This window comes from Emiliania huxleyi (assembly GCF_000372725.1).
Source record: "Emiliania huxleyi CCMP1516 chromosome Unknown EMIHUscaffold_16, whole genome shotgun sequence".
Lineage (NCBI taxonomy): Eukaryota > Haptophyta > Isochrysidales > Noelaerhabdaceae > Emiliania > Emiliania huxleyi.
This window is the reverse complement of record NW_005200982.1, coordinates 61935-87306: the sequence shown is the minus strand read 5'-3', so window position 1 is coordinate 87306 and position 25372 is coordinate 61935. Positions and strand designations below refer to the sequence as shown.

General features: G+C 67.9%; 2 protein-coding genes across 2 annotated transcripts in view; one reads left to right on the top strand and one right to left on the bottom strand.

Annotated features, from left to right (window-relative positions):
• EMIHUDRAFT_98792 (hypothetical protein) overlaps positions 1 to 400 on the bottom strand; it is a gene marked incomplete at both ends in the record, with an annotated part of 998 nt that extends 598 nt beyond the window's left edge. The window contains one exon of the mRNA XM_005785459.1: positions 322 to 400. Within this exon, the coding sequence (XP_005785516.1) occupies positions 322 to 400 (79 nt within the window). The remainder of the gene's footprint in view (positions 1 to 321) is intronic.
• An 11315-nt stretch (positions 401 to 11715) lies between these two features.
• On the top strand, positions 11716 to 17862 carry EMIHUDRAFT_98790 (hypothetical protein; the record flags this gene model as incomplete). The annotated part of the gene is made up of 13 exons (XM_005785458.1): positions 11716 to 12219; positions 12291 to 12366; positions 12476 to 13173; positions 14120 to 14392; positions 14563 to 14663; positions 14846 to 14912; positions 14991 to 15290; positions 15481 to 15566; positions 15647 to 15756; positions 16386 to 16409; positions 16685 to 16746; positions 16847 to 17060; positions 17465 to 17862. The coding sequence occupies 13 exons, from the start codon at positions 11716 to 11718 to the stop codon at positions 17860 to 17862; spliced, it is 2913 nt and encodes a 970-aa protein (XP_005785515.1).
• Between the last annotated feature and the right edge of the window lie 7510 nt (positions 17863 to 25372).

Genomic DNA, 25372 nt, shown 5'->3' with positions numbered 1-25372 from the left:
TTATCCCTAGTTTGACCCTTTGCCGGGGAAAAAGGAGGAAATGCCCGCCGGTTTTGGAGGCGAAGGGTGGACCCGGGGTTACGTTGGAAGGGGTAGCGTTATTTTGCCCCCGCCTGCAGATGGACAACAGGTGGTGCCACCTTGGCTGTCCCCACCCTCTCGCCGCCAGAGTAGAGCAAGAAAGGGTCGCAATCCCTTTTTCCGCTCTCGAATCCGGACGTTGAACGTGCGGCAGGGGGGGGGGGGGGGCAGCCTGAATGCCGAGCGCAAAGCGCGCAGCGCCGCCATCTCGCGTGCACACGCCCTGGCGGCGTCGCTCACTGCGCGGTGCAGCGCCTCTGCAAAAGCGCCCCGCCCCCGCCCCCGCCCCCGCCCTCGCCCTCGCCCTCGCCCTCGCCATCGGTCGGGAGGGGCTCGCCGAGGAGCGCCTCGAAGACGCGCGCCTCGAGCAGGTGCTCGGTCTGTTCACAGCGAGCCGGCGCGTGAAGAGACGCCGTCCACACACCGCCCTCGCCCCCTTCGACCGGGCCGCTGGCGCCGTGCGGAGGAGCGGCAGCGCCAGCCTCGCCTCCCTCCGGTGCTGCCGCAGCAGCAGCAGCAGGTCGGAGGCGACACACTGAAGGTGGCGGCGAGGCGCCTGCAGGGGAGGGATCGTCCAGGACACGTCTAAGAAACGGACCGGGACGGCTCCAGGAACGGTCCAGGAAGGGTCTAGGAACGGACCAGGAGGGCTCCAGGAACGGTCCAGGATGGAAGGGTCTAGGAACGGACCACGCTCGAAGCACCACCGCCAGGTGCTTGTCGAGCTCGGCTAGATCTCGCTCGTTCTCGGCTAAATCTCGCTCGTTCTTTTTTTTTGGAAAACTGTACCCCATGTCCCCCAATGTACCCCACGTTCCCCGACGGCCTTTGCCTGACATCCACACGAGGCATACCATGCACTTTCCTCGTCCGCTCGCGCTTGCCGCGCCGCATTGCGCCCGACTATGCCGCCGCGAGCAGCACGCCTAGACCCCCGCGACGCCTCTTGCTCACGGAACCCGCCGCCTCACCTCACCACCCCCACCACGCGATGCGCCCTCTCTCGCGGCGCGAGCGGCTGTACCCCCCTCGGCCTCGCACCGCCTGCCTACTCCCGCTCGCAGGTACAGCCGCTGCCATCGAGGAAGCCGCGAGACGCGTCCGCTGCTGCCCATTCCCCACCCTTGTCCCGCGCGCGACCACCCTCCCTCTCTTCTGGCAAGAGAGCGACCCGCTCTCGCTTGCTCGCCAATCGCCGCCCGGCTCCAGTCCGAGCGCCGAGGACGCGAGAGAGCGCGCCGGCGGCCTCGTCTCGACGCTCACGCCGCCGACGTACTGCCCGTAGGCTCGGCTCTCCTCTCTCGCTCTCTCTTCCCGTTCAGCGGCATTCATTTTTGTGTTTTTGTGCAGCCGCCGTCGCTGATTTCTTTTTATCCGTGTAGGCGAGGCTCGAGGGCATGGGGCGGGTGGGGGGGGGGGGGGGGCTGCGGGGCTGGGTGGGTGGGTGGCGGGCGGGCTCGAGATCGCGCGACTGATCGTTTCGTGGGGAGATTCCCCGAGATTTTATCATAGCCATAGCAGCTTTGCTCACAATCCGAGCAACATGCCTCCGATTGCGAGCAGTAGCGCTCGCAATCCTACATCTTGTAGGACTATGAGCGGCGGCGCTCACAATCGTACCCAAGATCCAAGGATTGCTAGCGTCGCACAGAGGGCGCTCCCAATCGCTCCAGCCGCGAGCGCTTGTGAGTGAGCGCGCCGGGAGGGTCTCCTCACAATCCAAACAGTGATCGCACCGATTGCGAGGGGACCCGCTCGCAATCCTAGAAGTCGTAGGACTGTGGGCGGTGTCGCTCGCAATCGGCGAAAGTTCTATGATTGCGAGCGCTCCTGCTCGCAACCGGAGGCATGTTGCTAGGATTGTGAGCCAAGCTGCTCGCAACCCTAGACTTTGCTCGGATTGCGAGCGCGCTGGTAGTAGTCGTAGGCGTCACCAGTCACCTTGTGAGCGGAGCTGCTCTTAGTCCTAGAAGACGTAGGATTGCGAGCGTAAGTGCTCACAGTCGCACAGAGATGCTACGATTGCGAGGAGTGCTGCTCACAATCCTTCGACTTCTAGGATTGAGAGCGAGGCTGCTCTCAATCCTAGCGGTCTAGAAAAGAATTCTTAAAATACAAGCCTCTCTCACAGCACACTGGCACGACAAGGGCGCGGACTGGCGCGGACTGGCACACACACCGGCTCACCTAGAAAATAAGGTTACCCACCCGTGCCCGGTCTTGGGCGCGTAAAAGACCCCCCCACAGGCGACGCTCGCGCTCCACCGGCACCGCTGCCTACGTTGTGCCCGATCTGTGCATCCACCGGTCTCTGCCGACCGGCATGCGCGCCTCCTGCCTCTTCTACTCCTTCGCGGCGACCGGCCTCGCCCTCCTTGTCCTCGCAAACTACACGCTCTTCGACGCCTCGCTGCACTCCCGCCGCCAGCCGCCCACCCGACCGCGGATGAAGAGAGAGACTGTGGTCGCAGAGACGGCAGTCCCGTCAGCAGCCTCCCACCGCGAGGCGGTGGTGAAACCCGGCGCAGCTGCCGGTGCCGGCGCCGCTTCCGCCGCCTCCTCTGCCGGCGGCGCTGCCCGCGCATCTGCCCTCTCCGGCTCTCTCCCGCAGAGCTGCAGGCCGACGCCCGACGCGGTGCGGCAGCGGCAGCTGCGGCTCCTCTCGGGAGGGACGTGCGTCGCGGGCAGCGTCCTCTGCGCGGCGCTCGCCTCCGCCCTGCAGAGCGGCGGCGGCGGTGGCGGCGGCGGCGGAGGCGGCGGCCGGCTTGTGGTCACCTCCTTCGTGGCGGGCCAGGGTGGCATGCTCGCCACGCTCTCCTCCACGGCGGCGGCGCTCAAGGCGCCCCTCCTCACACAGGGCCCTCGCACGAGTCTGGAGTGTGCGCCTCACAAGCCTGCTCCACCTGCACAAGCCTGCTCCACCTGCCACCCAGGTACCTCTCCTCGCCCTCGCACTCGGAGCAGGCGCCGCCTCGGACGGCGCTGCAGCCTGCGCCGCCGCAGCTGCGCCGCCGCCCGCGATCGCCGACCTCGCGGCAGGCGAGCCGCGACCCCGCCCTCCTCCGCCGCCCTCCTCCCGCTGCCCAGCCGCGTGGGCGCCGCCAACCCGACGCCTCTCCGCCTGCCGACTCCGCCTGCCGACTCCGCCTCCCCCGCCCTCACCTCCCCTTGCCCCGCCCTCACCGCCCCTTGCCCCGCCCTCACCGCCCCTTGCCCCGCCCCCACCGCCCCTTGCCCCGCCCTCACCGCCCCTTGCCCCGCCCTCACCGCGCCTTGCCCCGCCCTCACCGCCCCTTGCCCCGCCCTCACCGCCCCTTGCCCCACCCTCACCGCCCCTTGCCCCGCCCTCACCGCCCCTTGCCCCGCCCTCACCGCGCCTTGCCCCGCCCTCACCGCGCCTCCCCTCAGGCGAGTCGCTCCCTCCCGCGCCGTCCGCCGCCGCGGCTGGGCGCACGCCGCGCTCGCTCCGACGGCATGCGCGCCGCGGCACCGCGCCTGCTCACGCCTCCGGCTGTGGACAGGAGCACGCCTCTCGCCCTCAAGTGGCGGGCCCTGTCTGCGCTCCTCGCCTCGGGCGCGGAGCTGCTGTACGCGGACGCGGACGCGGTGCTGGGCGCGCCTCCCTTCGAGCTCGCCTCTCTCGACTCTGACTTCGAGCTCCTCTCGGACGGGTGGGACGAGGAGTCCGCCCACGGCTTCATCATGGGACAAGCCTAGCCGAGACCCGAGGCCGAGACCCGAGGACGTACCCGAGACGTACCCCGAGACGTAGCCCGAGACGTAGCCCGAGACCGAGCCGAGATGCGGCCGAGGTACCTTAAGGTAGCCCGAGGCCCCCTCACGGGCGCCGGCGGTGCGCGTGTGGACGGCGTCGCTTCACGCCTCGCTGCTTGGACAGGCGCCGACGACCCCTCGATGGGCTGGTCGCGCTACTGCGAGACGTCGGTCGTCGCCTCCCTCTCGCCCGCCCTCTTCTTCGCTCGCCCGACTCGCGAGGCGGTAGCCGTCGCGAACCGCATGGCGGCGCGCGCGGCGGCCGAGGGCTGGCCGGCGGCGGCGGGCGCGGCGTGGGGGGTCGGAGGCGGCGAGGAGGGCGGCGAGGGCGCAGCGCTGAGCCAGGAGCTGCTGCTCGCCGCGTTCGACGGCGTCTCTCGCGTCGGCGCTTCGGCGCGCGCCCCGCCGCCCGCCGACTGCTGGCTGCGGAGGGCCTTCACCGCCCCGCCCGTGAGCAGGTGCGCGTCCTGCCCGTCGATTGCTGGCTGAACGCGCGCTCGGCGCTGTCGCGCCTCGGCGCGGCGCCGGGCGGAGGCCCTCCCTCTGCCCGGCACGCGGCGCTGCTGCCTGGCCGCGGCGCGGCGGGCGGCGCGGAGCGGCAGGCGGCGGCGGCCGGCTCGTACCACCGCGGCGCGCCGCTCGGCGAGGCTTGGCGCAGCGCGACGACCGGGTCGCTGCAGCACCGCTCCGCCGTCGAGAGGACCGCCATCGACCCGCTCCAGCCGATGCGCCAGGAACGGTGGGACCAGGAGGGCTCCAGGAACGGTCCAGGATGGAAGGATCTAGGAACGGACCACGCTCGAAGCACCACCGCCAGGTGCTTGTCGAGCTCGGCTAGATCTCGCTCGTTCTCGGCTAAGTCTCGCTCGTTCTTTTTTTTTGGAAAACTGTACCCCATGTCCCCCAATGTACCCCACGTTCCCCGACGGCCTTTCCCTGACATCCACACGAGGCATACCATGCACTTTCCTCGTCCGCTCGCGCATGCCGCGCCGCATTGCGCCCGACTATGCCGCCGCGAGCAGCACGCCTAGACCCCCGCGACGCCTCTTGCTCACGGAACCCGCCGCCTCACCTCACCACCCCCACCACGCGATGCGCCCTCTCTCACCGCGCGAGCGGCTGTACCCCCCTCGGCCTCGCACCGCCTGCCTACTCCCGCTCGCAGGTACAGCCGCTGCCATCGAGGAAGCCGCGAGACGCGTCCGCTGCTGCCCATTCCCCACCCTTGTCCCGCGCGACCGCCCTCCATCTCTTCTGGCAAGAGAGCGACCCGCTCTCGCTTGCTCGCCAATCGCCGCCCGGCTCCAGTCCGAGCGCCGAGGACGCGAGAGAGCGTGCCGGCGGCCTCGTCTCGACGCTCACGCCGCCGACGTACTGCCCGTAGGCTCGGCTCTCCTCTCTCGCTCTCCCTTCCCGTTCAGCTGCATGGCCCCCTGAACCCCGGCGACTCACATCGTCATGGAAGAACGCGGTTCCTCGTTCGCGCCGCCAAAGACGGCGTCCAAGGTTGCGGTGGTCGTGGACCCCTTCTCGACCGGCGGCATGCTGTCGGTGGTCCTCTCGCGGCGCGGCTTTGCAGTCATGGCGCTCTGGACGAACGAGTGCGGCGGCAACGAGGAGCATGTCCCAGCTGAGGTCAAGGCGTGGAGAAAGTCGATCGGGTACTTGGCGGAGGTGTACGAGCCGGAGGGTGGGACCGAGGCGATTGCGGCCGCGGTCAAGAAGGCGTGTGGCACCAAGACGCTCAGCACAATCATCTGCGGAGGTGAGTCTGGTGTCAAGGTTTGCGACGCCCTCTGCGTGTACCTCAATTTCCGGGGCAACTCGATCGCCAACGGGATGGAGAACCGGCGGGACAAGCAGATTCAGCAGGACAATCTCCGCAACTCGGGCATTCGCGCGGTGAAGGGCCTCGCCAGCACCGAGTGGGAGGGGCCCGTCGAGACGTTTGTCGACTCGCAGACCTTTCCTGTTGTGGTCAAGCCGGTCGAGTCTGCCGGCTCAGAGGGAGTTAAGATGTGCAAGAGCAAGGAGGACGCCAAGGCGCACTTTCACCTGCTTATGAACTCGCAGCGCGCGATCGGCTCCGTCGGCGCGGCGGTCCTCGTCCAGGAGTTCCTGCGGGGAGACGAGTGTGCCGCCACGACCCTCGTGCGGCGGGCCAGGCACCGGCCCCGCCCCGTCACGCTCCATCCCCGCCCTCTGCCTCCGCCCCCGCCCCCGCCCTCGCCCTCGCCCTCGCCCTCGCCATCGGTCGGGAGGGGCTCGCCGAGGAGCGCCTCGAAGACGCGCGCCTCGAGCAGGTGCTCCGTCTGTTCACAGCGAGCCGGCGCGTGAAGAGACGCCGTCCACACACCGGTCCGCCCTCGTCCCCTTCGACCGGGCCGCTGGCGCCGTGCGGAGGAGCGGCAGCGCCAGCCTCGCCTCCCTCCGGTGCTGCCGCAGCAGCAGCAGCAGGTCGGAGGCGACACACTGAAGGTGGCGGCGAGGCGCCTGCAGGGGAGGGATCGTCCAGGACACGTCTAAGAAACGGACCGGGACGGCTCCAGGAACGGTCCAGGAAGGGTCTAGGAACGGACCAGGAGGGCTCCAGGAACGGTCCAGGATGGAAGGGTCTAGGAACGGACCACGCTCGAAGCACCACCGCCAGGTGCTTGTCGAGCTCGGCTAGATCTCGCTCGTTCTCGGCTAACTCGCTCGTTCTTTTTTTTGGAAAACTGTACCCCATGTCCCCCAATGTACCCCACGTTCCCCGACGGCCTTTGCCTGACATCCACACGAGGCATACCATGCACTTTCCTCGTCCGCTCGCGCTTGCCGCGCCGCATTGCGCCCGACTATGCCGCCGCGAGCAGCACGCCTAGACCCCCGCGACGCCTCTTGCTCACGGAACCCGCCGCCTCACCTCACCACCCCCACCACGCGATGCGCCCTCTCTCACCGCGCGAGCGGCTGTACCCCCCTCGGCCTCGCACCGCCTGCCTACTCCCGCTCGCAGGTACAGCCGCTGCCATCGAGGAAGCCGCGAGCGACGCGTCCGCTGCTGCCCATTCCCCACCCTTGTCCCGCGCGCGACCACCCTCCCTCTCTTCTGGCAAGAGAGCGACCCGCTCTCGCTTGCTCGCCAATCGCCGCCCGGCTCCAGTCCGAGCGCCGAGGACGCGAGAGAGCGCGCCGGCGGCCTCGTCTCGACGCTCACGCCGCCGACGTACTGCCCGTAGGCTCGGCTCTCCTCTCTCGCTCTCTCTTCCCGTTCAGCGGCATTCATTTTTGTGTTTTTGTGCAGCCGCCGTCGCTGATTTCTTTTTATCCGTGTAGGCGAGGCTCGAGGGCATGGGGCGGGGGGGGGGGGGGGGGGGGCTTCCGGGCTTCCGGGCTTGGTGGGTGGGTGGGGGGGGGGCGGGCTCCAAAACCCCCGAATGAACCTTTCCGGGGGAGATTCCCTGAAAATTTATCAAACCCGGAAACCCCCCATATACCCCCATACACCCCATATACCCCCATGTACCCCCATATACCCCATATACCCCCCAGACATCTTAATACCAGTTTTTCACCCTCTTTCACATGGTCGCGATCCCGTAGGCGCTTGCCTTTCCTGCTACGAGCCGAGATTGACCTGAGATTGACCCTGCCGAGTCAAGTTCCCGCCCTGCTCGCATCTCTGCTGCGTCTAGAGACTGCCACTCTGTGTCCGTAGCCGCGAGGGCCACTCGAGAGCGCTGGCCTGCACCTCCCATCGGGGACACCACCCTCAACCGCTTCTTGACTCTCTGCAGGAATTCATTCGATCAACATGCTCAAAGTCGAGCTCGTGCCGGCCGCCGGTGACAAGCTCGTGCTCAAGCTCTCTCCTCCGCCGCCGCTTGCTGACAAGCAGGTGTGCGTTAATTTGCAGTGGCTCAGGGAGGGGGTATGCACGCGCACCGCTGCAACGCACGCACGCTGCGCCTTCCCTGCAAGACTAGCCTCTCGCGTTCTGTGGCTGACAGGCGTCTCTGGCGGACAACACGACCGTCATCGACTCCGGCGAAGGCAACGCCATCGGCATCCCCTCCGAGCCCGTCTCGCTCAAGGATGTCATCGACACCGGCACCGGCGGCACCGGCACCGCCAGCACCGGCACCGGCAACGTCCCGCCCGAGGGCGAGCCCGGCCCGCTCAAGGACGGCATTGACGCGGGCGGCGGCAACGTCGAGGGCGAGCTTTCGCCGATGACGTCCTCCGCGAAGGTCGGAATCGTGCCGGCTGACGACGGCCGCATCACGCTCGTCATCTCCGCGTCGGTGACGCCTTCGCTCCTCGGAGCCAAGGTGCGCGTGCGCACGCCAGGATCGTGATCATCCCTCTCCCGTCTCCGAGAGCCTGCGCGTACTCTCCCTCGCCCACGAACCCTGAGGGAGGGTGTAGAGGATGTAGAGTGTAGAGCGCTGTAGAGCTGTAGAGATGTAGAGCGCTGTAGAGCTGTAGAGCTCTACATCCGGCGCGTGACGATGTGAGTCGCCTGTAGAGCGATGTAGAGCGCAATTTTGCTGTAGAGTTTGTTGTAGAGGCTCTACAGCCAAACCGCCGGGAAGGCAGTGACTCAAAGAGGTCGAGCCGCGCTAATGGGGTGTCTCCGAGCTTACTGGAGCTCTGATGGACAGCCCTGACTATCCCTGACACACAGAGAGTCACTCTGACGGCACGCAACACCCTATGACTGCGTCATGACCAGCCTGCCATGTGTCGCGCCGTTGCCGCATTCGTCGCTGTGCTTCTTTAGCAGGCGGTGGACTGTCGGCTGCGAGGACGGTCGCATTTGCGCGAGGCGAGGCGAGCATTCAGACGCGTTGCATGCGCCATGACTCGCGCCAGCGCGTGCGGGAGCTCCTGGCTGAGCGTTGAGTCCAGGCGAGTTGCGCTGGCCACTATCGCTACGCCGAGCCGAGCTGACGCGCCGAGGCGCCGGCCAGTCGCAGCCGTGAGGCATGCCACAGCAGCAGAGGCACCTGCCACCCATTGGGCGGGCAGACAGAAGGCCAGGGCAGCACTGGCAAGTGCAACGCGCCTCATGTCGGAGAGCGACCGTGCCTCGTTCGCCGCTTATGATGTAGAGTTTGTTGTAGAGATTTCACGTTGTAGAGCGCCTCTACATCGCTCTACAGGCGACTCACATCGTCACGCGGCGGATGTAGAGCTCTACAGCTCTACAGCGCTCTCCAGCGCTCTACATCTCTACAGCTCTACAGCGCTCTACACTCTACATCCTCTACACCCTCCCTCAGTCCGAACCCACCTCTGCGTTGTCTGATGCAGGCGCGCAGTAGCTGTATGGGCCGAACGCCTACGCTTTCATAGTGTATTGCGCGAGCGGTGGAGCGGGATCCATCTACTCGAAGTTGTATTTATAGACATGCTGAAGATCAGAGGCGGAAATTGGCGAGGACGAGGACGAGAAGACTGAAAAGGAGAAGGAGTCCTCGGTGCACGCCCTCCCACACAGACGACACACACTGCCCCGCGCCTTTGCTTGACAGCGCGTCGCGCGCGCCGCAGTTCGAGTCGGTCTCGCCCGAGTCTGTCGGTGGCATCGGCAAGGCGCCCCGCGGCTCCACGCCGTTGACCACAGACTCGGTGCTCGCCGCCTGCATACGCCGGATTCTCCTTTACCGCCCGTCTGACGACCACGCCCCCTGTTCAGGGCGCGACGGCCAACCCCAAGACGACCACGACCGCCACGCCGAAGGGCTCCGTCTCCGCCTCCGGCTGGCTCTCGTGGCCCATAGTCCTGTTTACGATAAACTGGGTCTAAACAGGGCTCGGCCTGGGTGGGGGACCCCATTAGCCATACCAGGTTTAGACCCGGTTTAGGGCGCCCCCAGCTAGCTCCGCCGCCGCGGCCGCGCGGGCTGCGGAGCGGCAGCGTGCAGCCGCCATTCCTCTGCCTCCGCTCGGGCCGGACAGGCACACGAAGCCCGCGTTTGGCCCAAAGTCGCGCCTAGTAGAGGGACTGGGCGAGAAGCCAGGGCAAAAACCTAAAACAGTGCGCGCCAGTCCCGTAAGAAAGAAAGAATTTTACAACAAAACTCCCTCGCACAGCACTGGGCAGAAAGAAAACAGACAACCCAGGGGAGGGATGGGAGGACGGCACGCCGCCACCACACAGGCGCCAGTCCCGTGTCCGGTGTTTTTTATGTGTAAAATTCTTTGCTCCGGTGGTGTGCCTGTGATAGTACTAGCAGCAGACGGCCTCCGACCCACAGTCACCCGACGAACCAAGTGCACCTATACGCACCCTACGCTATACGCAACCCTATACGCCCCTCACGCGCCAGTTCGCACCTGTAAAGAAAGAAAGAAAACAGACAACCCAAGGGAGGGATGGGAGGACGCCGCCACCATGTCCAGCGGGTCTTGGAGCACTTGGAGCACTTGGAGTGCAATCGTGGAAATCTTTTCGTGTGCAAAGTTGGCGAATCGGCAGGCGACGCTCGCGCTCCACCGGCACCGCTGCCTACGTTGTGCCCGATCTGTGCATCCACCGGTCTCTGCCGACCGGCATGCGCGCACGACAACCCGATCTGTGCATGTCGGTGACGACGAAGCTTGAGGGCATGGAGGGCGGTAGCGACGGGGATGGTGACGGTGACGGTGGCGAGGGAGAGGAAGGGGGTCCATTAACACCAGACAGCGAGAGGGGCAGGGAGGAAAGGGGGAGAGAGGAAGCCAACGCGACGTGCGCAGAGGATGAGGATATAAACTGGGACGACGCAGCGGAAGGGATAGACGAGGGAATCGAGGGACCGGAGGGCTTTCGCGACAGCGACGATGACGACGAAGGCAGGGGAGGAGACGGAGGGGCGACACGCAGGAAGAGCGAAATCGCTGACGGCCCGAGCAGAGAGGGCGACGGCGGAGCACGAGGGGGCAACGGAAAGGCTACCAATGACGCGAACCGAGGCATGGGCGACGACGGGGACGGGGAGGGCGACAGCGACGTCGAGGTTGACGCAACGGTATCGAGAGCGCCACCCAAAAGGTCGCGGACAGCCATGGAGGTCACCGAATGGAGGGCGAACGGCACGACACGAAAAGGCAGGGCGAGGCGGATGGAGAAAGAAGTGCCGAGGAGGCCATGGTGGAGGGGAGGGACGGGAGGACGAAAGAAGGGCGAGGAGGACGGGCGGCCCGCACAGGCCGCGAGCAGACAGCGCCTGCTGGCCACCTCGAGACATTCGCAAAGAACGCTAGCTACATGGGAGGGCTTCGTGAAGGATGGATTGAAAAACATTCGAACAAAGAAGAGGCGACGGGAGGAACCGGCAGAGGATGCAGTGACGTGACACACACACACACACACACACACACACACACACACACACACACACACACACACACACACACACGCACACACACAGCACACACACACACACACACACACACACCGCTCACCCACGCGCACCGGGCCTTGCACTTTAAATGCCGTGGGGCTCCTGTCGTTAGACGTGGAGACGCGAGGGTTGCCCCCCCCTTGCCCCACCACCTCGTGTGTGTGGAGAAGTTTACCTTACCTTACCTTACTTCCCCGTCCGCGGGTCCCACATATTTTCCATGAGTGGTTGCGACCGTGCCCCACCCCGCTCGCAAACACTGGCCACCCTGCCTCCCATGAGACTGCTCGGGTCAACGCCGTCGTCGTCATCGTCGACGGTTCCAGCCCTCTCTAGCCTTCCTCCTCTCCCAGCGCCGCTTCACGCACGCAAGTCGCAGGCGCGGCGTGGCGTGGTGGCAGTTTGCGGCCTCGTGGCTGTGCACCTGAGCCTCGTATGCTCGCTCGCCAGCGCCGCAAAGGTCAGCTGGGCTTTCCCGGCGCTCATGTGCATACTCGCCGCCGTGGCGCTCGGCTGCCTGTGCTGTGTCCTGTGGATCGACCCTGGCACCGTCCACCGCAGCTCCTCGACCTGCCTACCTCTTCCGCCCGAGGTGGCGGCGAGGCTCGAAGGCGGAGGAGAAGACCTCGCCGGGCTCCGCAACCCCGTCGCCGGCCGTGACACCTACTGCGTCCGCTGCTGCGTCTGGCGGCGCGCCGGCGACGGCTCACCCCACCACCACTGCAGTGTGTGCCAGCGCTGCGTCTCTGGCTTCGACCACCACTGCGGCGTGCTCGGCCGCTGCATCGCCGGCTCGGTCGTCCCGTGGCGCGGCAGCATGCCCTACCTTCGCCCACAGGAAGCTTCCCGAGAGCAGCTTCCGATCCGTTCGAGCCTACCTGTAGGCAACATGCCCTACTTTCGACTCCTCCTCGGCACGCACTTTTGCGCGACTGCGGCCTCCGCCACCGCCGTCGCCGCCGCCGTCGGAGATGGGCTGGGCTGGCCGGTGGCGCTTGGGGGCCGGGAGCTGGCTGTGAGTGAGGACAGCGTCTCGTTCACGCGGCTAGCTGTGAACAGGTGGCGATGGCGGTCAGCGGCTGGCTCGCTCTCGCTCTGCTCGCAAACTGCGCGCCGCGCTGCTGCGGCCGGGGCGGTGCTCTCCACTACCAGCTGCACCGCCTCTCCAGACTACTGGGCCGACGCTGCCCGCCTCCGGTACTGCACTGTGAACGGCGTCTGGACACGCGTCCCGCTGTGAGCAGGCTGCCGCTGCGTGCCTCCCGTTAACGACTTCACCGCGGCAGACGCGCGCAGGGCGATGGTCCAGCTGTCGTCGCCACCGCCGCTGCGTGTGGCGGTTGCGACGCGGGTTGCGGGCGACGTGGAGGCTGGCGTCGCCGCCGAGGACACGACGGCGACCCTTCTGACCGCCTCGCCCCTCACACCCTCAACCAATCTCTCCTCGCCTCCTTCCTCGCCGCCGCCTCCCTCGCCGCCTCCCTCGCCGCCTCCCTCGCCTCCTCCTCCCTCGCCGCCTCCCTCGCCGCCTCCCTCGCCTCCTCCTCCCTCGCCGCCTCCCTCGCCGCCCAGTCTCGGCGTCGCACTCCTCGACGACCTCAAGCTGCGCGCGCGCTCTGCAGTGCGCGCCGCGTCAGCGGCCGCCGCCCGCGCCGGCCTCGCGGGCCATGGCGGCGGGGGAGGCCTCGGGTCGGTGCGCTGGGAGGTGTGCCCCTCGCTGGAGGGGGCGGGGTGGGAGGCGGCCGCCGCATCCTCGCTGCTGCAGAACGGGTTCGTGGTGCTCCGAGGGGGCGGGCAGCAGCTGCACGCCGCCTCTTCCGGCCAGGCAGGCGCGCAGACTGCCGCGTGCACCTTGGTGCCGCGAGACACTTGCGAGGCTTGCGCTGCGGCGGCGGAGGCGCGGCTCGCGTGCTTGCTCGCCCGAGCGCGCGGGAAGGGCAAGGTTCGAACTGCCCTCCCCCTCCGCCCTCTCGCCTCTCCCCTCCCGCCCCTCCCCGCGCGCCCCACCGCCTCCAGCGGCCACCCACGACACACGTACACGACAGTTCCACGACACGCGACCACGACACGTCCACGACACGTCCACGACACGTCCACGACACGTCCACAACACGTCCACGACACGTCCACGACACGCGACCGCGCCACGTCCACGACACGTCCGCGACACGTCCACGACGCGTCCGCTAGGACCCGTCGCGCGAGCCGATGCGCTGGGCCGACCTGTGGTCCCAGAACGCCTCGCAGCGCCGCTTTGACATGCGGATCCTCCGACACGGCTACGACCGAGCCCTCGCCGCAGACCACGCCGCCGCGGACAGCGCCGCAGACCGCGCCGCCGCGGACAGCGCCGCAGGCAGCGCCATCGACAGCAGCGCCGCAGGCAGCGCTGCAGACAGCAGCGCCGCCGACAGCGCCGCGGACGGCAATGCCGCCGGCGCCGCTTGCGAGGCTTCCTTCGCCAGGCTAGCCGGCGCCGCCGAGGCGGTGGCGCGCCCCGTGCTAGACGCGGCGGGGCTCCGCTGCATCCGCGAGGCGCCCACTCTGCCCGCCGCGCGGCCTGCCCTCTGCGAGCCTTCTCGGAACTGTCTCGGACCTGTCTCGGACCTGTCTTCGTCTCAGGTGGACTCTGTCGGCTGCGTGACGGCGCTCCCGGGAGGGAGGCACCAGCCGTGGCACTTTGACGGGGGAGAGGCGGGCCCGTGCATGCCTTCAGCCGAGAGGACCCGAGAGTGCCCGAGGGGACCCGAGAGTAGCCGAGAGTAGCCGAGAGGAGCCGAGAGGACCCGAGAGGACCCGAGAGGACCGGAGAGGACCGGAGAGGACCGGAGAGGACCCGAGGGGACCCGAGAGGACGGGAGAGAGGACCCGCGAGGACGGGAGAGTAGGCGGGGCTCGTCAACGCCTTCATCCCGCTCGTGCCCGTCACGCGGCACAACGGGGCCACCGAGCTCCGCCCAGGCTCGCACCGCTTCAACGACCCGCGCACGGTGCCAGTGGCTCCCGAGCTCGCCGTCGGCGACGTTCTTCTCTTCGACTGGCTGCTGCTGCTGCACCGCACGCCGTGGCGACGCGAGATCGCCCGAGATCACCCGAGATCGCCCGAGAGTAGGCTGCTGCTGCACCGCGGCCGTGGCAACGCGACGCCCTCGAGCCGGCCGGTGGCGTACACTGTCCTCAGGGCGGCGACCGCCCGAGGCAGCGACGCCTTGCGGGGCAGCGAGGCCCTCTACGCCAGCCGGAGGGCGGGCTTCGCGGCGGCGGCGTCTGCTCTTCTCCGCGTGCCTCCGCCGAGACTACCCGAGATTACCCGAGATCGTGCCGAGATTAGGCGGCGTCTTCTCCGCACGCGTCCGCTGAGGAGGCTTCGGCCGATCTCGAGCAAACCTCGAGCAGACTTCGGCCGGCTCTCGGCCAGCTCGAGGCGGCGATGTCTCGCCTCGGCCCCGTCGCCCTGTCGCTCGGCCTGCCGAGATGACCCGAGATGACCCGAGACGACCCGAGATTAGGCCTCCCCGTCGCCCTGTCGCTCGACCTGGCTGCATTGCGCGTGGCCGCCTGCAGTGTCTCTCCGCGTGAACGGCGTCTCTTCACGCCTCTCCCACTGTGGACAGGCGCGTGACCTTGTGGTCTTCCGTCGCTCTCGCCCTCGTCGCCGCCCTCACGCTGAGCGAGTCCGAGGTATAGCGCGATCATAGTCATATGAAGAGCTGATGCTGCTGCTGCTGCTGATGCTGATGCTAATGCTGCTGCTCACAGGGCGCCTGCAGAGCCCGCCTCGCCACCGCCTCTCTCCGCTGGGCTCTGCCGGTCGCGGCAGTCTTCGCCCTCCCCGCCCTCGCCCTCGAGCTGCATCTGCGCTGCTCCGCCGGCAGCTACGTGCAGCTGAGCGTGGCGGGTGGCGCATACCGCCCGCCGATCGACCGCAAATTCGCGAGACGCTGCAGCCGCACCAGAGCCGCCCTCGCCGCCGCCGCCGCCGCCGTCGCCGCGGCGGCGGCCTTGCTGGGCTACTCGGCGTGCTCGGTCGTGCCTCCCACCGCGCTGCTCGGCGTGCTGGTGGCGCAGGCGCTCTTGCAAGCGGGCAATCTCGGGTAATCTCGGGCAATCTCGGGTAGTCTCGGGTTCCCCTCGGGTAGTCTCGGGTTCCCCTCGGGTAGTCTCGGGTGATCTCGGGGTTTCCTCGGGTAGACTCGGGTAGTAATCTCGGGTGATCTCGAGTGATCTCGGGTGATCTCGAGTGGCGCAGGCGCTCGTGCGAGCCTTCCCCGCCTTCTCCGCCCCGTGGTACTGGGCGGCGCACTACGCGTGCACGTTCGGCGGACGCGAGGAGTGGTGCCGCCCAGCCGAGGACGCGGCGGCGGCTGTGCAAGTGCGAGCGGCGTCTGTTCACACGCGCCTGGCTGTGAACACAGGTTCTGCTCGGCCGAGGAGGCGGCGGCGCTCGCGTCCAAGCCCCTCCTCGACCAGCTGGAGCGCTTGGCGCGAGAAGAGGGGCCGCGGGATTGCGGCGGCCGCGGCGGCGGTGATCCTCGCAAGCCCGAGAGGCCCGAGATGACCCGAGATGACCCGAGAAAGACCCGAGATGACCCGAGATGACCCGAGATTAGGTGGCTTGCGCGGCGAGCAGGCGCCCCTCGCAAGCCCTGCGGAGGGCGTCGCCAGCGTCCTCGTCCTTGGCAACGGCACCAGCGCGCTGGCAGACGAGCTAGCTGCGAGATATGGGGAGATCTGGGGAGATCTGGGGAGATGCGCTGGCAGACGAGCTAGCCGCCTCGCGCCCTGTCTCAACAGAATTGAAGAGACGAATCTCTCTCTCTCTCTCTCAGCAGACAGGCTCGACGCAGTCAAAAGAGACCCGAGGCTGCAGACGCAGGATACCTGTGGGCAGGCGGACGAGCTGGCCGCCGCGTGCGCCGGCCGCCAGGACCCGGCGCGCGTGCTCGGCCACTCCCGATGCCTCACAGATCCCACCGCACACACCCCTCCCTCTCCCTCTCCCTCTCCCTCTCCCTCTCCCTCTCCCTCTCCCTCTCCCTCTCCCTCTCCCTCTCCCTCTCCCTCTCTCTCTCCCTCTCCCTCTCCCTCTCCCTCTCCCTCTCCCTCTCCCTCTCCCTCTCCCTCTCCCTCTCCCTCTCCCTCTCCCTCTGCCAGGCGGGCTGCCGCGCCGTCCGGCCGGTGCGTGTGCTGGCGAGCGACGTGTCAGCGAGCCTGGTGTGGTCGATGCGGCTGCGGTCGATGCGGCTGCGGCGGCGAGCCCTGCTCTGAACAGCGTCCCTTCACACCTCTCGCTCTGAACAGCTCGATGCGGTTGCGGAGCCGTCCTCTCGTGGATTGGGTCGTCGCTGACGCGCGGCGGCTGCGGTTCGATGCAGGCCCCTCGCAGCGCATGGCGGGCGGGCAAGGGCGCGTGCGTGTGAACGGCGTCTCTTCACGGGGCTGGCCGTGAGCAGGCTCGCAGCTGATGGTGGTGGACAAGGGCGCCCTTTCGGCCGTCGCCGTCGCCGGCGTCGCCGTCCACGCCGCTTGCCTCGCCGAGGCGCGTGCTCCTCTCTGCTCACCCCCGCCTGCTCTCCTCGCTCTCTGCTCACCCCCGCCTGCTGCTCTCTGTCGAGGCGTGGCGCGTGCTGCTCGAGGGCGGACTCCTCGTCTCCTTCTCGCTCGGGCCGCCGACGGCGCCGCCCCCGTTCCGGCAGGCCGAGGCGCAGGGCGCAGCCTTCGAGGTCGGGCCGCCAGTCACAGTCGCCTCCTCAAAGGCGGGCGAGAGCGTGGTCTGCTACTTTGCGAGGAAGGTGGCCCGCGGCGGGCCGGCGGGGCGGGTGGATTGCGGTGCCTCCGCCGCGGCGCGGCCCACGACGGCGCCCTTGCGCGGGCCCGTGGCACTTGCAGTGCCGGTCCAAGTCTAACGCCTGACCCTCGCTGACCCGCTCAGCTCATGCGCGTGCACATGTGAGTGTGCCCCTGCATCTTTGTGTGACAGACACTCAGAAAGAAGACAGATCTACAGTGAGGCATGTTGGGACACAGAGGCTACAACAGTCACCGACAGGCCGCTTTGCTAGTCCGTACGGCTCTAGTCGAGAGGGAGAGCTGGCTTTTCCTAATGCGCCGGCGCGCGGGCGTGCAGAGTATTCAGCCCTACTCCGAGTCCGAGTCGGAGGAGGAGGAGCCGAACTTGTTCTTGAAGACGTCGAGCCAGAGCGACTCGCCGGTCTTCTTGTTGTACATGTAAGGCTGGCCGGTGGTGTTGCTCGTGTGCTTTGCCCATTCCGTGCCGGGCGTCCGTGCCGGGCTCATGGGCGGCGTGGCGGGGGGCGTGCCGGGCGAGGCGGGGCGCTTTGCCTTGCCGCTGGTGGGCGACCACGCCCGCCAGGGGCAGTCGGGCTTGCCGCGGATGCACTTGCCCGCCGTCCCGTCCTTGGCGCCTGGCGTTCCGCACTTGTGGCAGGCAAAGCGGCGCGAGCCGGGCGAGGCGGACCACGAGAAAGACTCTCCCCGCTTGAGCTTCGTGTGGAAGAGCTTCATCGCGGACTTGGCCTTGCCGAGTCCGACGAAGGCGGTCTTGCGAATCATCGGCAGGCTCACCCGCCACTTGCGGTTCTTGCGGATCGCGCGCACCTTGGCGGCATAGGCACCGGCACCGAAGGACTTGTCGATGTACGCGGCGTCCTTGACCATGCCGTCGGCGGGCGCGGCCTTGGGTGGTTTGGGCACGGCGACCATCAGGTATGTGCGCTTGACGACGACCGTCGCGCCGATGGGCACCTCGTTCGCCTCCCACGACTTGGACTTGTCGAGTTCCCGCTCGCCGTGCATGATCTTGGACTCGCCAGTCGAGCCGAGCAGGTAGCTAGGGTCAAGGTGGTTGAGGATGTCGCCGACGCTCGCGGTAGGGTCGTAGCTGACCATGCACGTGGAGCCGTTGACGTCGAGGGCGAGCGTGGTTGGGTACATAGCACTCGTGGAGAGCCCTCGTTCGGATCGATCCGGGGTTTGAAGAATTTTAGATGCGTTTGAAGAATTTTGCGCAGGGTTTGAGAGTAAACAATTTTAAAATCCCGTTCTCCCATCCCTCCCTTGGCTTCTCCGTTTTCTTTCTTTCTTTCTTTTACAATTGTGCGAAGCGGAGTAAACAATTGTAAAACGATGATGCGACAGGAGCGAAGCGGAGTAAAGCATGGTAAAACGATGATGCGACAGGAGAGAGAACGACGAGAGTGAGAAGACCGCGAGGTGGCACGAAGGGCGCGGCGAGAATTGGCGAGAGACTGCGAGGAGAGATAGGAAGAGGCAGACGCCCAAGGGTGGGCGACGGTTTAGCTAGCACCACACGCCGCACCGAAAATACAGTGGCCAGGGGCGGGGCTTGCATTTTTGCCGTCGCCAGTCGCCCCCCCAAACGCTACAGCGGCGGCGGCGGCGGCGGCGGGGGCGGCGGCGGCGGCGCGGCACGGGGTGGGTCAGGCTCAGGGGGGTGGGGAGCCGCTGCCTGCCGTGTGCGCTGCGCGTGCGCGCACCGCACACCATACGGCGGGAAACAGACGGCGAGGGGGGCGCGGCGGCAGCGGCGCAGCGCGCGCGCGGCGCGCGCGACGGAGTGGCGGAGCAGCGACCGCTGCAGCGGTCGCTGCTCCGTCTGTCCCGGAGCGCCGTCTGCGCGGGGTGCGCGTCAGGAGAGGGGGCAAGCGTGGCGGCGCGGGACGCGCGGCGGCGGCGGCGAGCAGCCGAGCGCTCCGTGCGCGGTGAGGCGGCCGGGCGAGGGCGCGGCGGGTGACGGGGAAAGGGAGCAGCCGGGCGACGAGAGGTAGGAGGTGCTCGCCGGCGAGCGCTCCCGCGCCTGCGGAGGGGCAAGGCCTGAGGGCGGGCGGGCGGGCGGGCGGGCGGGCGCGCGGGGGGGTGGGGGGGGGGGGATAAACGCTGCGCCGCCCCCGCACCAGCGACACTGGCCGCGGCTCGCCGCCGCGCGCCGGCTCGGAAGAGGGGCTGTCGACGGCACAGCAGCGGCACGCCTCGGCGCTCGAGCCGCCGACAACCCCCCACCTCGACGTGACGGCCGTTCCCAGGGCCGGCCGGTGCGCGCCCGACCCACGCCCCCTCTCGCACCTCATCGACCCCCCCTGCGCGGCGCACCCGCCCGCTGTGCGCCGGCTCGAGCGCCTATCGCCAAATCGCGACGTTTGAGCGCAGCGCACGCGTCCCACACGTCACGCGCGCGCAGGAGAGCTTGCGGCGGACACGTAGCGTGTACTCGCCGAGGGCATCGCGCCGAAAACCCCGCGCATTCCGCCCCAGCAGAGACTGCAGCCTCTGCACAAGCTACACCACTCTAAGAATGGTGACTATATAAGCGTGGGTGGGCTTGCTTGCTCCCTTAGCCAGGGAGCAAAAATGCAAGAAAACAAAAGCGGGGTGTCGTCATCATCTGTCCAGCGTCCACCCATACCGCGTTGGTGTCCAGTCCGAGCCTGGCTGTTCTTCACCTTTCTACCTACCTACCTGCGGCGTGCCTACACAACACTATACCGCGTGACGCGTGCGTGTAAGTCCCGGTTGCCAAGAGGGCACTGACGTGCGGTGGGGTCGGTAAAAAATGTGTGTAACGCATTCAGCTGGCGAACGGGGCGATGTCGGACGAGGCTCGCGCAGCGGCGCTGCAGCCTCGACCCATGCGGGGGACGCTGCCGGCAGTCTCGCCGCCGCGGACGCGCACATGCCTCCAGATGGACCTCCGTTTCGGAGCTCGACAACATCATTGCGGAGTTCGAAGATGGTGTCTATGCGACCCGAACAACAGGAGGGAAGCATCGACGGCGGAGACCTCGAGTCAGATCGACCTGCGGAGCCGCCGGGCCTACCTGCGGAGCCGGGCCTACCTGCGGAGCTCGGGTTCGCAGAGCTGCTCGGGGGCGACGATGAAGGTGGCAGCGGGGGCGGCGATGCGGACTATGCCGGCCAATAGTTGCTACCTTTCGAATCGCCATCCAGCGATGCCGGGAGAGGCAGTTCACGCGCGAGGCCAGCTGCAAGCGGCGGGCGACGGCGCCATTCGCAAGCTCGCATCACGACGAGGTCGTGGAACTGGTGCAGCGGCTGCTCGAACTGCTCAAGCCGAGCCCGTACAACAGCCAAGCGCAGGCCGACTCCTACGAGACGGTCGAGGAGTCCCTGCGAGCCCTCATCGACGCCGACAGCCTCGACTACCGCGCGGCGCTGCTGCTGCACCTGCCCGACGCGCCCGCCCCGGCGCAGCGGATCGCGCAGCAGATCAACGACCTCGTGCTGCAGTAGCTGCCGCCGCTTTACCCGCCGCCGACGCCCGCCGCGCCGTTCGGCCTCCTTACCACGAGCGGCTTGCCTCCTTACTACAAAGCGGCTTGAGGCACGCCCCTCGGGAGGGCACGATGTCGGCGCGCGAACCGATTTGGGCGCCGAGCTCACCGGCCACCGCGAACGGGCATGCCCCAGGCGGCGAAAACAAACTGGGAAACACCTGATAATGATAAAAAGAGAGGAGCACTCTTGGCGCCCTTACAGCGTTTCTCAACTGTTAGATGCAGCACGCGAGCGCGCTACTGGCCCACCGCCTGGCACCGCACACATGCACACACCCCCTGGGCCGGGCTCGGTGTGGCGGGCCGGGCGAGCCGGGGAAACACCAAGACGCACGCGACGGCTGTCAAACTCGTGCGCAAGAATGCAACGGGCCTGGGCGGTGAGGGGCGAAGAGAGCACTAGGACGCCCGAGACGCAAAATTTCTTCCGAGTACGGCTCAGTCCTCGTCGGACGACTCCTCCGCTTCATCAGAGGCCTCATACGGCTCCCCGTCGGAGTGCTCCTCCTCCGAGCCCTCCTCATCATAGAGCTCCAGCTGTTCCTGGTCCATCTCCGCCTTGTTCTGCGCCTTGGCGTCCTGCTTTGCCTGGAACGAGCGCAAGATCTCCGGGAGATCAGAGAAGAGCCGGTGCATCGAGCGCTCGTTGAGCCACTGCTGGTGCACGTGCTTGTACGCAACCTTGACGGCAGGCCAAACGGCGTTGACGGCCATGCGCTTGTCGCACAGCGGTGCCGAGTCGTCGCCCAGTGTGTGGATAGCCAAGTTGAGGCTTTCGCGGCTAATCAGGCCGGACGCCATCAGCACGCAGTTCTTGCCGCCCTCAAGCGCCGCCTTCATGCGAGAGGAGTTATCGCGGCCGACCGAGAAGCCATTGACGGTCATGTTGTCGAAGAAGGCGCCGTCGACGTTGTTGGCGAAGCGAAGCGCGTTGGCCTTGTCCGCGGCGTCGAGGTCGATGACGACCATCGCCTCGTTTCGGATCGATCTTTTTGTGCTTTTTGCCTGGAACGACAACAAAAAAATCAACAAACAGCACAAAAAAGCATTTCACTACACCACGGGAGCCGCCGAAGCGACTCCTGTGCCTGCGAGGACGGCGAGGCACTTAGCAGCTCCGTCCGTGCACTCGACCGCCAGATGTTAAAGAAATTGCCGTCCATCGAGACTGACACGCCCACGTGTGTGTGTGTGTGTGTGTGTGTGTGTGTGTGTGTGTGTGTGTGTGTGTGTGTGTGTGTGTGTGTGTGTGTGTGTGTGTGTGTGTGTGTGTGTGTGTGTGTGTGTGTGTGTGTGTGTGTGACTCACTCACTCACACACGCCCACGTTCGTGTGCGTCGCCCATCTCTCCCTGGAGATGACTGCTCTATTTATTTATTCCCACGTTGTTCCCCTGTCTGTCAATTTCGAAACGACCAACGAAATCTCTCTCTCTCTCAATTTCTTTCCTTGACAAATAAATAAAGAGAGCAGGCATCTCCGGGAGAGATGGGCGAAACGAGGGGTGGGAGAAGGACAGGGTCCCCACCTGCACGAGCAGGATCTTGTAAGGACGATCAGGGACACAGGGGAACGGGAGCGGGGAGCGCATCGCGACACGGAGGGGGGCTGGGCAGGGTTCACCCACACGACAGGGTCCTGTCTGCTGTGAGAGGGGCTTGCGCAGTAAAAATTCTTCTTTCTTGCGGCTAGAGCTGGCCATTTGCAGGTTGGCCGGGTGCTAGGCTCTGAACGCGTCGGCTGCTCTGGCCACGATTGCTCCCGCAGGCCCGCCAATGGGCGAGCCGGTGCTCCTCCTCCCTCCGCCCGAGGAGCCGGATCTCGACGAGCCGGAGGACAGCTATTACGCCAACATTCGCTGCGCCCTCCTCGTGCTCCTCCTCCTCGCCGCGACGCAGGCCGGAGCACTCGTGTTCACCCGCCGCTCGCTCGGCCCCGCCAACGCCGACGACAGCCGTGACTCGGTCCCCGTGCTGATGTGCGCGCTGGCGCAGGGGCTGACGTGGGCGCGCGCCGCGCTCCTGCTGCTGCTGCTCGGAGGCTGGGTCGACGCGCTGCCCCACGCCGTCGGCGCCGCCTCGTTTGTCACTTCGTGGGTCGTCACGCCTTTTGCGTACCTGTACACCGAGGGCCGTCCGCTGCATCGGCACGCTCTTCCCCGCCGCGGCCTGCGTTGCCAGGAACTCGCGCAGCCGCAGGCGCACGCGCCGAAGCTGCACCGACAGCGCCGGCCCGTGGGGCGCTAGCATCGGCTGCTCATCGCCACGCGCAGCCTCGTCCTGCCGCTCGTCGTCCTCCGCCTCGAGGACGTCCGCCAGCGCGCTGCGCCGCACACCCCGGCGCGCGGGAGGCGGCGCCGGCCGCGCCTCGGCCGCCTCGGCGTCGCGCACGGCACGGGCGCCCTCGCCGTCCGCGCGGTCCATCGCCGCATCCCCATCCCCGTCTGCGGCGGCGCCTCCTGCGCCCGTGCCGGCCTGCTCTGGGACGGCTCGCCACCGCTCGTCGTCCAGCATGTGCCACCACCGCCGATCCGGGTAGCCGTCGTGTACTCGACCTGGTGCACGATCCGTCCGTCCACGACCTCCTCCCGCCCCATGACGGGGGGTCGCGGGGTACCACCGCTCGGTGTCACAGAAGATCTCGAGGCGCGATCCGGTGGGCTGGACAGTGTTGCAACAAGCCGTATAGAGTATAGTAGGTTTCTCGGTTCTCGCCTCAACACAAGTCGCGACCGGACACCCTGTGCCCAGACCAACCGTGCGGCGTTCGTCTCATCACAGACCAGTCTCTCTCAGCCTCGCCCGAACCCAAACTTCTCAAACTTCGACACGTGCCCTGGTTTCATGCCCGTCTCCCTTGCCACATCGGCGCGCTCGGCGGCGCTCAGCTCGAGCAGAAACCCGAGGTCATCGAACCCCTCGGCGTCAAAGGCGGCGGCGTAGCCCCCCAGGCCGACGTGACGGAGCGCCGCGGTGACGGCCGCGATGCCGCCCGTGGGGGGGGGCGCCTCCTTGTGGACGGTGCGGCCGTCGGGCAGGAGCTCGAAGAGGCGGCTCGGAGGCAGCGGGGCCGCGGCAGGGGCGGCGAGGAGAGCGGCGCGGGGAGCGGCGAGGGGGGCGGCGAGGGGGGCGGCGCGGGGGGCGGCCGCGGCGGAGGCGGAGCTGTCGCTCGAGCGCGCGGTGCGGTGCGGTGCGTCCGCCACGTCTGCTGCGCCCTTCTTCCGCGCGCGCTTGGCCGGCCGCTGAAGCACCTCGTGCGGCCTCGCGTGCAGCTGTGAACAGGTTGCCTCCACCCCTGCCTCCTCTGCCTGTCCGACCCTCCGCGCATACGCCACCGCCGCCTCCACTGCCGTGTCGAAGCGGCCGATGGCGATCTGCCGTCCCGAGCCGCCTGGGCAGATCCGCGCTTCGAAGCGGCCAGAGGACTCCCGCACATTCTTGTAGCCGGTGGCGGCGTTGCTTGACAGATGCAGACGCAAGCCCTCCGCCTCCTCCGCCACCGGCACTGGTGCCTCCTCGCCCTCGCCCTCTTCTTCGCCGTCCTCGCCGTCCTCGCCCTCCTGACTCACCTCTGCCACGACCTGCTGGAGCATCCAGTCGGCGGTGGACTCAATCGGCGCCCTCGCCGAGGCGCGCATGCAGCTGGCCGGGCGAGCGAGATTCGCCGAGATTCGCCGAGATTCGCCGAGATTCGCCGAGATTCGCCGAGATTCGCCGAGATTGCGCCTGGCCGGCGAGCAGCTTCTCGACTTGCCAGAGCTGCGACTCGTCTCCTGAGGAGAGGGCAGGAGGGGGCCCGTGCGGTGTGTGGAGACAGAGGCGCGTACCTGTGGGAGCAGGCGCACATCGCTTCCAGAGGGGGGGGGGGGGGGGCCTTCTACTCCCCCCCCATGCTAGGGGGGGGGGGGGGGTCCCCCCCCCCCAAGGGTTCCCCTTCTAGGGGGGGGGGGGGGGGGGGGCCTAAAAAGGGCCCCCCCCCCAAGGGGGCCCCCCCCCCCCCCCCCCGCCCCCGCCCCCGCCCCCGCCCCCTCCCCCCCCCCGGGAGTGTGCGTGGGGGCAAAAGTGTCTGTGTGGCTCGTCGCCTTGCAGCGACGGCTCCGCAACGAAGCGCGCGGGCGCGGAGCGGCGCCGCCCGCTGCTGCGCCCCTCAGCGTGCCCGTCGAGGCGGCCCTGCTGCCAGTCGCTTCCGTCGTAGAGCCCGACAAGGTCACGGAGGCCGCGCGGCGCGGCGGCGGAGGAGGACCGGGCGGGGGCGGAAGAAGCGGCGGCGGAGGTGGAGGCGGCGGCGACGGAGGAGGCGGAGGCGGTAGCGGCGGCGGCGGTGGCGGCAGCGGCGGCGGCGGTGGCGACGGAGGCGGCGGCGGCGGCGGCGGCGGTGGCGGCGGCGGAGGCGGTGGCGGTGGCGGTGGCGGCGGAGGCGGAGGCGGCGGCGGAGGCGGAGGCGGAGGCGGAGGCGGAGGCGGCGGAGGGAGAGGAAACGGCACCCCTCGCGGAAGAGGGAGGGGCGGAGGGTGGCGCGGTGGTGGCGCCGCCGTTGCAGCCGCGCCGCGCCGCCGCCTCGCCGACCGCCCGCGCATACGCCACCGCCGCCTCCACCGCCGTGCCGAAGTAGCCGAGTTTTGTTTGTTTGTTGTCCCCTGACAAATTGGCCTGCGCTAGGAAGCGTGTCTTCTTCTTCCGCTTCGTCTTGCACACGCCTTTGTAGCCGGTGTTGCTCTTGTCGGAGAGGTGCAGCCTCAAACCCTCCGCCTCCTCGGTCATGGGCGTCTCCACCGCCGCCGCCGCGGCTGAACCAGGGGCGCCGGAGGCG